This window comes from Gouania willdenowi, chromosome 7 (genome assembly GCF_900634775.1).
Source record: "Gouania willdenowi chromosome 7, fGouWil2.1, whole genome shotgun sequence".
NCBI classification, from domain to species: Eukaryota; Metazoa; Chordata; class Actinopteri; order Blenniiformes; family Gobiesocidae; genus Gouania; species Gouania willdenowi.
In genome coordinates this window covers 30107726-30121935 of record NC_041050.1, presented here as the reverse complement: position 1 = coordinate 30121935, position 14210 = coordinate 30107726, and the positions used below count along the sequence as shown (strand labels likewise).

At 38.6% G+C, this 14210-nt stretch overlaps 1 protein-coding gene across 2 annotated transcripts in view; it reads left to right on the top strand.

The window, feature by feature from the left end:
- LOC114466520 (adenylate cyclase type 6-like) overlaps nucleotides 1–14210 on the top strand; it is a 56168-nt gene that overhangs the window by 26511 nt on the left and 15447 nt on the right. For both annotated transcript variants that reach the window (XM_028452014.1, XM_028452015.1), the window contains 12 exons: nucleotides 423–572; nucleotides 887–1008; nucleotides 4116–4227; nucleotides 4445–4572; nucleotides 5188–5346; nucleotides 6449–6590; nucleotides 6830–6958; nucleotides 10552–10580; nucleotides 10791–10938; nucleotides 11023–11120; nucleotides 11244–11331; nucleotides 11467–11583. In XM_028452014.1, coding sequence (XP_028307815.1) covers nucleotides 423–572; nucleotides 887–1008; nucleotides 4116–4227; nucleotides 4445–4572; nucleotides 5188–5346; nucleotides 6449–6590; nucleotides 6830–6958; nucleotides 10552–10580; nucleotides 10791–10938; nucleotides 11023–11120; nucleotides 11244–11331; nucleotides 11467–11583 — 1422 coding nt within the window. The remainder of the gene's footprint in view (nucleotides 1–422; nucleotides 573–886; nucleotides 1009–4115; nucleotides 4228–4444; nucleotides 4573–5187; nucleotides 5347–6448; nucleotides 6591–6829; nucleotides 6959–10551; nucleotides 10581–10790; nucleotides 10939–11022; nucleotides 11121–11243; nucleotides 11332–11466; nucleotides 11584–14210) is intronic.

The window sequence follows — 14210 nt, the reverse complement described above, 5'->3', positions numbered from 1 at the left end:
CTCCTGTCCCTGGTTGAGCTTTTCCCTACATACAAAATGTATAAAAGCACATATTTCCACACCCAATCTCTACACATACAATGAAAACATTTAGCACTGTAAGAGTGTAAACTGGAGTCACACTGGTTTTGGTGTTGCATTCATACATCACACTGAAGCCTCTGTGCTTGTTTCTGTCGTTCAGAACACAAAGGGTTCAAATGTCCTCTTACAGGAAACCCTGAGGTCCAGATCATCTTCAAAAAGCAGAAACTCAGCTACTAACGGTCCCTCAGACATTTGAGGAATCTTTCACCCTTGCAGAAATATCTATGACGTTAAGTAATATCAACTTTCCTCCATGACCTCATACAGGGTCAGGCAGAGTTTGCTGCTTTCTTAGCGTGACCTGTGCATAATAATAAGGATTTCTCCTGTCTCAGATTGGTGCCAATGTGCTGATCTTCCTGTGCACTAACATGATCGGGATCTGTACCCACTACCCTGCTGAGGTCTCCCAGAGACAAGCCTTCCAGGAGACGAGAGGATACATTCAGGCCCGACTGCACCTGCAGAACGAAAACCAGCAGCAGGTACAGCACAAATGAACAGACAAAGCACAAAACTAAGGCTGCTTGTCCTGTTTGGAATGCACAAATACAAAATACACACGCAAAAGATCAACCTTTAATTTGTTTGTCTTTGTTTATTAAAGTGAACATTATGTTCTGGAGTCTAACGTGCATCATTTGACTACCACATTCCCACACAGATACCGTTGAGGGACTGTGACTCACTAAACAATCAAGGAGTGGAAACAATTAAAAAATAAATGGTATCTCTTTCTCTTCCTCCTTCTTTATTTCTCTTCTCTAACTTCATCTCTCCATCTTTATCGCTCTCTCAGGAGCGCTTATTGCTGTCAGTGCTGCCGAGGCACGTTGCCATGGAGATGAAGGCTGATATAAATGCTAAGAAGGAAGACATGATGTTTCACAAAATCTACATCCAAAAACATGACAACGTCAGGTACAGTCAGACACACGACTACACACACACTGAAGCTACTGACTGATGTTAAAGTTTCAGAGTCGCCCTTATTTCCCTAACAGAATATATTATGCATTTTTTTGCATATTGGCACTGACTGCAGCACAGCCTTGACTTTGGGCTCACTGCTGTGCATTCTGCAGCCAATGATGGGTAGCTAACCTCAGGGTACTACCCCCTGAGTCTGAATAACTCGTCCCAAACATGTGATTGAAATGTGCTATCTATTAGCCTGAAGCTGCGCCCACAGCCGGCGCTTATTATTGGTAGGGTAAGGAAAAGAAATGAGGCTGCAGCAGGAATCCAGATGTTTTACACACCTATAACCTGCCATTTTTGAACAAGATCGAAGCACAGAACGACTAAATTGAAGGCATTTGTGTGTTTAGAAATTTCCAGGAGCCCTCTGAAAATACTTAGGATATTTTAGACATTATCAAAGAAAACATGGTCACACTTTCTTTGAAGATTTATAAATAAGACTGTCAATATCTGTCATTAGCATAAGGAGTCATGAAGGCTGTCCTTAAGTGTCCTTAAATTAGGAAACCTTTGGAGCTATGTTGGCTTTTTTGGGTTAGGTGGAGGAAACTAGTGGGGTTAGGAAGGGTTATGGGTTAGCGGTAAGGGTAACGAAGGGTTAGGGTAACGAACAACACTTAAAGCTGCTATCCAGAGTTCTGAGACAGCGTCTCGATGTTCCGCCCACAACAGCTCTACTTCCTCCCCTGCCTCTACCAGAAGCTATGCCTCTACGTTTGTGCACACGCATTGCAAAACATAACAAAGCTACAAAAACTACACATTTATTAATAGAGTGCCATAACTTTTGATTAAAACATATTTATTACCTGTCGATGAGAAATGTCGCCAAATCCTGGTCCGCCCTGGACCTTTGAAAAGCAGCTCTGAGATAAATTCTGTTGCGGTCTATCCGCACACTTTGTACCCAGATTTTTCTTTTCTTTTTTTAGTAGAAGCTTTATATGTCGGCAATCATGGAATGGGTAACTCCCCTCCATGACGCTATGCTGCTCAGTGATATACCTGTTTGCTGTTGTAGCGGTGCATGCGCATTCACTTTGATTGACTGTTGCCCGCTTCAGGAAGTCGAAGCCTATTGGCTGGGCGAAGTCGTCGCTTTCTTGCATTTGTATAATGGTCTATGGACGAAGGCGGGACTTATATACATTAATGTATAAATGACCACCGGCAGTAGACCATAGTAAAAGACTAGTTAAGTATTTTTTTGCTTTTCAAAAGAATCATACATAAACATAGATTTCTCAGAAACTCCGGATATCAGCTTTAATGACAGCCTTCATGACACCTTCTTCATGCTAATGACAGGTGTCATGCCAAAAACATTTGAAACTCCTATGAGCAGAAACAAGACTTCAATATTAAATTTTGTTTATTTTCCATAAAACCCTTCAGGCTGTGATAGCTGAAGTTTAATGTAGATATTGTTTTGATGAGTCCCTCTCATGTGTCCTGATTTTTATCTCTTTGCCTTATTTGATCTCCTATGTGCAATATATAAATTCCACTCATGTTATATTTATTTATTTATCTTTTTGTAGATTATACTTCTGTTCTTTCCTCTACTTGTACTGTCTTGTCTGATTTGGACTTTAATCCAGGTGAGATTAGACCAAATGGCTCCTTTAAGAGTAAAGGTTGCAGACCTCTGACCTAAATTATACTTTTTCTACTTTATTTTTTTTTTAAAACTCATATAAAAACTGTAATATCTCACCAAGCAATGCACTTCCATTGAATGTAGCTTCAGTTTTAGTGTGATTGACCTGCAAGAACTGCAGCTCTATCATCCAGTGTCAAATGTTGTTCTTTAGGGGCTACATGTTGCACACAAAAAGTACTTCAGTATTCATTGCAAAGTGTCTGTTGTTAATTGCTGAAAAATAGCACAAAGGTAGGAGTTTTAGCAATGATGTCCATAGTGTTACATAGTGTTTCAAACTCAAAGCCTGGGGGCTCAAATCTGGCCCTTTATAGCTCCCAATTTGGCCCGCAGGAGAAAGTAAAAATGACTAATTCAGTTGTAGATATCTCAGTACCTTAAAATACACAAATTCAATGAAACTGCACGTGTTTTCCCAGGGCTCACAGTTTTTTTACGCTTATATCACATGATGGCAGTCATTTCTAATCTCAAATTGTTGTAAGTACTCTCAATTATTCCCCAAAATTTCCTCAAATTGAATAAAAATTGGTCACAAAATCATGAAAATTTGTGCAGAGACATTTGATATTTGTCACTTATTGATTGGATATTATCTGTGCTTTACATACTTTAAATATTATTATACGTGGAATTGCAAACTAGGGCACATGAATGATAAAATTGCTCATTTTATTGCCTACAATCTGTGGCCCTCATGAGATTAAACTGGGCTGTATTTGGCTCCTGAACTAAAATAAGTTTGACACACCTGCATTAAAGAGTAGAGCTATTGGTGTGGATGCACTCTTAGTCTCTGGTCCTCAAGGGGCTCAGTCCTGCCTGCTAATCATTAGGCTGTAGAACATGGCTAACAGTTTCTGTATCATCTGTGTCATGTAGCAGGGTAACATGCAGGACAGCAGCCCCCTGTGATTAGCACTTGCTTTAAAGTAAATTGTATATCCATGTAATGTAAATAATGCAGCTCCTCAATCACAGGCCGATATAACCATGTACTGTAATTAAAGGGCTATTCTCAGGACCTTCATGGGACTCACAGCACCATCTGTCCCTTTCAACTGTAACTGGGCTGCTGCTGGTTGTCCTCACTTTTCATTATTATCAAAAGTTAGCAATGAAAGGCATGCAGACAGGGGGATGAGGGGTGGCGTTCTCAGAGGGAAGGGTTGGAGGAGGTGACCTACATTGGCCTCCATGATTAGAGTCAGAGCTAAACAAATGTCTGCCTCTCTTTCTCTCCCTCCCTCCACTGCTGTAATAGCAGCTGGACAGGGATGAGAGCGAAAGCCTTGACCATGCACAAGATTGATTACTCTCTTTGTTTTTACCTTCTTCTATGTCCTCTTTGGTTGCCCCCATCCCTTCTTTTCTCCTGCAGCATTCTGTTTGCAGACATCGAGGGTTTTACCAGTCTGGCGTCCCAGTGCACGGCCCAGGAACTGGTCATGACGTTGAACGAGCTGTTTGCTCGCTTTGACAAGCTGGCGTCGGTGAGCTCTGACACCTGCTGCCATGTTCACAGCTAAACTCTGAACCACTGGCTCTTATGTAACGGCACATGCATGGGATTTTCCTGTTGGTTGGGCAAAGCCGATATGATGTCCTTGTTAGGATGCGTGGGCTAAATTATGCATTGCACGCTGTGTATTAACTTGGACGGTCTATTAATGTGTGTGTTATTCATATATATGTGTGTGTGTTGTATAGGAGAACCACTGCCTGCGTATTAAAATCCTTGGAGATTGTTACTACTGTGTGTCAGGGCTGCCTGAGCCTCGGGCCGACCACGCACACTGCTGCGTAGAGATGGGAGTGGACATGATCGAAGCCATCTCGTGAGAAGAACACACGAAACCCCACAAACAAAACACAATCACTTGAATAAGAAATAAATTCAGACAGTAATGTGATGAGACCTCACCAAGTCCCTCCATTGTTTTTACCTCATGGGTGTAGGGCTGAGTGTTATAGACCAAAACTCATATATCAATATTTTTTTTCAAAATGGCGAAATACAATATACAATTCTAATTAAGTCTTACCAGAAAGATAATTATGGGTTAAATTTGCTGATACAAAATGCCACCACAGGCTCATTTACTAACAAACAGCTGCATAATATGTGCAATTTTGGCTTTTTTGACCGCATGTGTGAGTGAGTTCTTTAGTGTGGTTCGTTAAAGGGAAGGTCTGGGTTGGGACGCACTCAGAAATCTATCTTACTGTGCTTTTCATGCTGTTCTGAGACGGTGGAAGCATTGACTCCTAAAACACGTATTTTAATACAAAATAAGCTATAAAAAATATGTACATCGATATAGACGATAATGTAATTTTCTATATCGCCAAATTAGAAAACTTGAAACATCTTGAATATTGATATATTGCCCAGCCCTACATGGGTGTTAAAGCTGCTTATGAAGTGTGCATGTCTGTGTGTGTGCCCACAGGCTGGTGAGGGAGGTGACGGGTGTGAATGTCAACATGCGGGTGGGCATCCACAGCGGGCGCGTTCACTGCGGGGTGCTGGGCCTGCGCAAATGGCAGTTCGACGTCTGGTCCAATGACGTGACACTCGCCAACCAAATGGAGGCGGGGGGACGGGCTGGGTCAGTCTTACTCACACAGAAACATGCAGGAAGTAATAATACAACTCAGTATCATCGTATACAGTAACTGAATGGATACTATGAAAGTTAAGGGTACATTTCTCACTAGAAAAGCTAAAGCCACAAGCTCACTTAATATATAGAAATTTGCAGTGAAAATTGAACGAATGTCCGCCATGTTTTTCCTCTCTGAAACGAAATGACGAGGTGGTCACGTGACCTAACGTATGGCCCATAGAAAACACAAGGCAAATGGGCGTAGAATTTCTACGCCCTCAGAGTGGATAAGCGTAGTCATTCTACGCTTTGGAGTGAGACTTGGTTGAAATCAGGGTTGGGGTCAATTACATTTTCAATTACCTATGTTCAATTACTATTGAATTACGATTACAGTGACCAGCATTTTTTCCAATTACAGTTATTTTTCATCCTCCTAAAGTCAATTACAAATATGTTCTCAATTACTAAAGTTCATTTACAAATAATCACAATTACTGAGCCTGAAATAAAAAACCTAATTAAAGTTAACCTTCCTCTTGTGTTAGCTTTCTGTTAGCGTCTCTTACAATAACGGGTCTTAAATCAGCTGTAAAATACACTAAAAACAAATATCTATCATGTAATTTATTTCCTATCTATTGGTTACCGTGTTATGCTTCCTAATCAATGAAAATATAGGTTTTTAATATTTTTGGTGTGGGCATCTGAGCCTTTTTTGTGTCAGTATACCCCTTGATTTATTATTTTATTTAAATGGTAAAATGTGGGAAAGCTTGACATGAAACTTATTTTAATAATTTTGTAACTACATACGTGTAGTACTGTGGCATAGAACTCTAACATGGTTCCCCATTTGAGCGGTCAATTATAATTGATTATTTTGATAGTGTTTTCATGGCAATTACAATTACAAAGTCAATTATTTCAACTAAATTACAAAATAATTACGATTCCGACATATTTTTTTAAATTACAATGATAATTATGCCATAATTGTCATTAACTATTAAATACACAATTACAATTGTATGTTACTCCAACCCTGGTTGAAATGTATACCCCTTATTGTAGAATAATTGAAAGTGTGTGTGTGTGTGCAAAGGCGTATCCACATCACCAAAGCCACACTGCAGTATCTGAATGGAGACTACGAGGTGGAGCCAGGCTTTGGTGGAGAGAGGAACGCTTACCTTAAAGAAAACAACATTGAAACCTTCTTGGTGCTGGGCTGCAGTCAGAAAAGGGTTAGTGCATTCTATCTCCCTCCCTTTCTTTCACACACACGCACGCACGCACGCACACACACACACAGAGCGATGCACATGTACTCAGGTATAGTCGCACCCACTTCATTATCTCTGACCTCCTCAAAATATCACAGCAGTGTAATATTTCTCGCTAACTGTGTAATGGCTTTTCACCTGGCTTTGAAGGCCATATTTATGTCAGAGCGTGTGGCCTTGTGGCATTTCTTCACCTGCAGAAAGAAGAGAAAGCCCTGATGGCCAAGATGCAGAGAGTACGTGTAAACTCCATGGAAGGACTAATGCCACGTTGGGTTCCTGACAGATCCTTCTCCAGAACAAAGGAGTCCAAAGTCTACAAGAAGATGGTGAGACATGAGAAAGAAGCTCTCAACAGTTACATTCTTAAACATACATACAATATAAATGTGTCTGTTTATTCTGCAAAATGAACTGATAGTTTGGGGTTTAATTTAGTTTTGATGGTGTCCAAATAAAGAAGTGAGTTTACATCCTGGTAACAGTTAAATTGCTTTAAAGTAAGGGTCATTATTTTCTTTGGAATTGCTTTTTTTTCCTCCACTGAACATCATTCAAGTGCTATGAATAGATAACACTTGTTTTCTCTAGCAGTTTGAAGATATGCAAGCTGAATTAAATTGAATCTCCTGCTTTGGCCCTCACATTAAGTCAGCTCACAAACCTGCAATCCTGATGAGAAGTGATTGAATGTATTGGTGAAAAACTAAAGCTTGACGAAAATCTTTTTTGTTTTGGTTTTTTGTTTAAAAAAATAATTAACTGAATTTGAACACTTCCAATCTCATGAACCACACAAATCAAATACAACAAGACAGTCTGGGTTAAAGAAGGAAAATTGCAAAAACAACCCAAGATCTTAAGTTAAGGCAATTTTGTATTTTGGTTCTACATTTAATGGCATAATAATGTTGTATCCTTGATTAGTCACTTAAAATATTTGTTCAATTTTGTTTGTTTGGTTGGTTGGTTCTTTGGGTAGTTTGATTGGATGGTTGGTTGGGTGGTTGGTTGGTCAGTTGGTTTGGCTTGTAGGTCTTTTGGTTTTTGGTTGGTTTTTGTTAGTTGGTTGGTCCGTCCGTTTGGTTGGTTGGTTTTTTGAGTTGGTTGGTTGGTTGGTTTTGTATTTTGGTTCTATATTTAATGACATAATAAGGTTGGATCATTGATTAGTTACTAAACTTATTTATTTGCTTGTTGAATTTGGTTTAGTTGGTTGGTCGGTTTGGTTTGGTTTGTAGGTCCTTTGGTTTTTGGTTAGTTTGGTTGGTTGGTTGGTTGGTTTTTTGAGTTGGTTGGTTATGTATTTTGGTTCTACATTTAATGACATATTAATGTTGGATCATTGATTAGTTACTAAACTTACTAATTTGTTTGTTGAATTAGGTTTAGTCAGTTGGTTGGTCGGTCGGTCAGTCGGTTTGGTTTGTAGGTCCATTGGTTTTTGGTTGGTTGGTTTGTTTGTTGGTCGCTTTGGTTGATGGGTTTGGTCCGTTGGTTGGTTTGTTGGTTGCTTGCTTGCTTGGTTGGATGATAAACCAGAAGGTTCCTTCTCTATACTATATTTTAGAAAAAGCTATGTTAACACACCGTGGCAATTGTGAACAGGAAGTGTTTACTGTACATGAGTGGTTACATTGTAGGCGTGCTGTTTATTTATCCTCTCCTCTGGGACATCTGCATACATTAGGCGTCTCCCTGTACTTATTCACCTGTTTAATAGCCGAGTGGTTATCTTGTTCCTACAGAGTGTGATGATGACTCATCAACCAGCGTCAGAACGCTGACATGATGAATGTGTGATGTTACAGAGCAGCCAGTTAAACTGTAGATTTCCATCCCATTTAGTTTTATAAACATGTTGCTGTGTTATATAATTTAGATTTTTTTTTTATTATGGTCTCAAAAGACTTTGTGAATGTTAGCTGAGGTATTGATTAGGGCTGGGCAATATATTGAGATTCAAGATATATCGAGTTGTCTACTTTGGGGATATAAAACAATTACAATATTGCATATACAGTATATATATATATATATATATATATATATATATATATATATACAGTATAGCTTATTTAGTTTTGAAATACTTGTTTTAGGAGTCGCTGCTCTCACTGCTTCTCAAAACAGCATTAAAAGCACATTTAGATGAATTTCTGAATGCGTTCCATTATCAAAAAAACATCCACACTACAGAACTAACTCGCACTCTATAAAAGTCTGGTCTGCTCGGGGAAGAATTGTGCAAATTTGTCTACAAGCATGAAATTTGGCATACTTGTAGTTTTTCACCTGCTGAATTCAAATCTGGCGGGAGCCAAAACCAATTCTCAAAAAGAAATTAGAAAAACACATTGCTATGGTTCTGGACCTCGGGGATTCTAAATACGATGCCTATTTGACACTAGTCTTCATCGGCATGGCTGTATTGTAAAATCCAATTAACATTGAGCATTTACGACCAAAAATGTCTCTATTTTAAAACCTATAAGCCCGATATCCCAGATCAAGGTATCCTTAATTGATCAAATAACTGTTTGTTAATAAATGTGTCTGTGTGGCATTTTGCATCAGCAAATTTAAAGAAGCATTGGGCAGGACCAGACGGCACCAGACAGGTCGGGTTCGGACAGATATTTAGAACTGGTGTACGGGTTCGGTCACATAGTGTCATTCGCACGCAGCGTTCTTCCTTTCCTGCTGCAGCTGGTGCAGCTGCTGCAGAGTGCAGCTTAAACTGTAGCAGTGGAGGGAGGACAATTATAAAGGAATACACCGTTGAAACATTCCTTTTTCTGCACAATAACATGGATTATCCTTATCTTTGATACATGGATTATATAAATGGATGTGTCTCTTGCGTGTCTCTTGTTTGTGTTTCACATTCACTTGTTACCCGTGCACTGATCTGATGTTGACATTAACAGTTGGTAATAAAATCAGTGCTTTCCACTAAAACAAACGTAAATATGTCATTTCTTTGAGGGAAAAAATGAGGTTTTAACTGTTGGGTCGAACTCGGGCGAGAAAATACCGCCTGATCCACACTCCAACTGGACGCGGTTATTTATTTACTCGCCGTTCCCTGCAAAACCTGTGTATCTGCATGTATCTGTGAAACCAAACAGTATTAAAGTCCACCGTGCTTGTCTTCTTTCAGTCTCCAAGCCGTCTTCTTCTCATTCTTTTTTATTTACGGTATTGAAGCCGTCGAGAACGCGCACGAGCCTAATTTGACTTCACGTCTGCAGAAGTGCGTGGGAAATTCACCCCCAGAACAGCAGTACAAAATGCATCGCGCAATCTTTTCAAGGCAATAGGGAGAAATGCGTGTGGGCTCAGAAAAAATTAAAATGAAGATCAATGTTTATTTTTTCTCAAATCCTGCCCTATGCTCCTTTAACACTGGATTGTCTTTCTGGTCAGACTTTAATTGAATTAAAATTATGGAGATTTATATTGTATATATCGCCATTTTGAGAATAAATATTGAGATATGAGTTTTGGTCCATATCGCCCAGCCCTAGTATTGATCTGCTTTTGTTGGATAAAGGACCCAAACCGAGAATCCTGCTTAGTTTTAAACACCTTGTGTTAATTTGATGACAAACACGCCCCTTCTCACGCCTCTTCCTCTCATCCCCCCCTTGTGTGAGTGTTTAAAGTCATTTCCTTTTCATCCCTTTCTTTTTCTTATCACTTTGCCTCCTCCATCTCAGAGGGTTTGAGCCCCAGAGACAAAAAGGGTGTAATTTGAAGCCTCCCAACATTAATTATAACATCAATCTAGCTTACAGGGATTAACTGCACAGATGTCTGAAACTGTTTTGTTTTTTGTTGGTTGTGCTGTAGCTAAATGCTAAATCATCTCTGCCTGCTGTTCCCTCTGCTCTCGTCTGTCTCCTTCTGTTCTTCACAGGGCATCGATGCGGCTTCTAGCAAAGAGACGTGAGTGTTTATCCCCGCTTGTTGTGTTTACGGAGGCTTTTTTACGAGTCATTGAAGAGGCAAACTGCTTCAAGTGTTTCAACTCCAGAGGTCTCAGGCGTAAAATAACAATAGTGCTGCACTAGTTCTTGATTAGCCATTCTGAACATTGCTCATTTCTTCACTCATGCAGCTTTAAACACTGACTTTTTATGTCCTTTTGCTCCCAAGCCGCTGCATTCAGGAAGTCCTTAACCCCGAGGAGGAAGTGGATGAGTTTCTTGGCCGTGCCATTGATGCTCGTAGCATCGACCAGCTGAGGAAGGATCATGTCAGGAAGTTCCTGCTCACTTTCCAGACGCCTGACCTGGAGAAAAAGGTCACAGTCTTTTTTAAAACGACCAAAACTCACTCAATTTGTCCTGCTATTTGATCAAAAATCACATGGATTCTTTGTTTGTAGTACTCCAAGAAGGTTGACGATCGTTTTGGTGGATATGTAGCCTGTACTCTCTTTGTCTTCTGTTTTATCACTGGCATTCAAGCAATCATCTTCCCAAAGTAAGTAGCCCTACTTGACAAGCAGCTTTTTTTTTAGCTTTACTGATTTGTTGACAGGAAATGCTTTTGTTATTGAGACATGAGCATCCTGAATGTTTGCTTTTTTTTTCTCTCTTTTCACAGTACAATAGTCATGCTTGGGGTTTACACCACTATCTTCATCATCCTCACCACTATCCTCTTCATCTGCTCCATCTACTCCTGCATCAAAGTAAGAAACAATGATTTTCTTAACTCCTGTCATTTCTCCTGCTTATTTGTACTGATATTTATGAATTATCAGCCAGCTTCACTAATGGCGTTGATGCTCTTTCCTCTGATTGTCACTTTACTGCTTGCGTTGAAGGTGTTTCCAGATGTTTTGCAGAAAGTAACCAAGAAAATAGTCCAGTCTCGAGTGCGGTGCACTCTGGTAGGCGTCCTCACCATCCTCCTCGTTTTCATCGCCTCTTTCGCTAACATGGTAAGTTTTCCTTGCTTCTTTTGTCCAAATTATTTCACCAATTCATGAAAGTATCTAAATGGGTTCAAATCTAAAATACACTCTTATAAAGATGTTACCAATAACATTGTTAAACCATTGGCCAAAAATTCAACTTTGCTACTGTTTTTCTGTCTTTTTACATTTATCAACATCATGCAGTCTAACTCACATGTGTCAAACTCAAGGCCCTGGGGCCAAATCCGGCCCTTTGGAGCATCCAATTCGACCCACAGAAGAAAGTAAAATGACAGAGAAAGCATGAATCATTGTGTATAATAAACTCAGCAATATTTGCGGGGGCTTGCAATTATCCCGGTGCTTATATCATATGATGGCTGTCATTTTAATGTTAACCAGTTGAAAAAACTCAAAATTCAAAATTACATAACATTTTCCTTATTGGAATTATGGTCACAAATCTAGGAAATTTAAAGTGAAGACCCTGTTGGGACTGATATCTGTCACTTGTCGCTTGGCTACTGTCGGTTTCTTACATATTTTGTATTTTATGTGTACGTACAAGTGCAAACTAGGGCACGGTAATGTTGAAATTACTCATTTTCCTGCTTAAAATCTGTGGCCCACTTGAGATCATACAGCTCCATATTTGGAAATGAGTTTGACAGCCCTGTTCTAATTAAATAAAGTCTTTGTGCACACGTGAATGCCTTTAAGATTATGTTTTTGGGTTCCTGTCAAACCACAGTAATGTAATTCTCTCCACGTTTTCCTCAAATCACACCGCATAATTTCAAACGAATGTTCTAACAATTATCTCATCATCACAGATGCTCTCACATCTCAGCTCGGTTTGTAAAATTTTAATTCTGTGTAGCGTTACATCTGCCTTCAATGTCTGTTTAGGCCAAAAAAAATTGTTTTGGAAAAATCCATGTGAAGCTAATGTGTTTAATCACATCCTTGTATCATACTTGCATGTATCATCCCCAATACTGTGTCAAACTTTTCCGAGCACAGTGGCTATAAACCTTTTTTTTTGTGAGATTATTTTCTATCAAAAACCCCTCTTTAGCCAACACTGCATCATATTGGGTTTAAAAGACAAGATTGAGTTGATTCCGCAAACAGAATAATAACTAACTAATAGGCTGATTACATCTATGGCTAGTGTTGTATTCATATGTGGATTGAATGGAAATTATTACCGTTGTTGGTATTTTGCATTGTATTCTTGTATATCTTAAGTTACTGATTATTAGTTAGTCTTTTTCAGAGGTGGTAAAAGTACTCGTCTTCAGTACTCGAGTAAAAGTATAGATACTTTTACTCGAGTATATATAAAAATGACTCTGGTAAAAGTAAAAGTATTGAAGTTGCTATCTTACTGGAGTAAAAGTTAAAAAAAAGTACATGCTACTAAATGGACTTAAGTAACAAAGTGAAAAGTCATACAAATGTCCCTTCAATAATAAGAACTTGTACATTTGATTCATTTGAACAGCTGGATAATTTAGCACACATAATAAACACAATTTGTAAATAAAATGTTTCAGAAAAAGAAATATGCAAATGGTGTCATCTTTGAAGGTCTTAAAATTAACATTCTCATTTTTAAAATGTAAGGAGTAGAAAATACAGATATTTGTTTAAAGAAGTAAGTAAAAAAAATAAATACTCAAGTAAAGTACAGATACTGGAAAAAAAAACTACTTAAATACAGTAACAAAGTATTTGTACTTCATTACTTGTCACCTCTGGTCTTTTTTCCTATTCTATTTAGTACTTATTGTGTGTTTCTAGAAGTCCAGACAGACAGAAGCAATATGTTTGAATTGTATGATTAAGAAATGATGATTCAATAAGTCTTTCTTCTTCCCACTCCATTTTGAGCAAACATGTTATTGCAATTCTAAGTTTACATGGATCTGTACACAAAGAGTTTTTTGTTCCTTTTGTTTTTTGTTTTCTTGTCCCTGCTCAAAAAAATGAAATGAAAATGAAATGAAAATGAAATGAAAATGAAATGAAAATGAAATGAATCTCTATGGGTGGAGATAATTTCAATTATTCTAGGTGTCTTCTCACGTCAAGGTGGGGACTGTTCCCCTGGTACAGAAGGTGACGTCTCCGGTGATCACCAGCATCTGATCCTTTCAATAATTCATAGGCATGTTTTAGGGGAAACATGTCCTCAACTGTCAGGAAATGTTTGCTCACTGCCCGAACTGTATGTCCCGCCTTTTTAAATGCATGCAGTTCAGAGAGGCAGGAAAGGTGGAGGCGTCTTGTCATTTTATTCATTGAAAAAAAAAAATATATATATATATATATATATTTATAGAATATTGTTGCAATTAAACAATTCACTAATTTATGCCATATGTTTAATTCCTGCACATAAATAATTATTGATATATAGAAATAATCTAACACACAAAATGTAGATTTTGTTGAAGCTGTTCCAGTTTGTGTGTTCTACAGTTCAGCTGCTCACTCTGTGTCCACACGGCCACCATACACACTAACTTTATCAGTCTGCACATTCTTGGAGTCTACGTTGTTCTTGTAGCAGTGTTATGATAACGTCTATAAATGGAAAATGTATTTTCTCTCCAGTACAAACAGTGCGCAGCAGCATTTTTGGA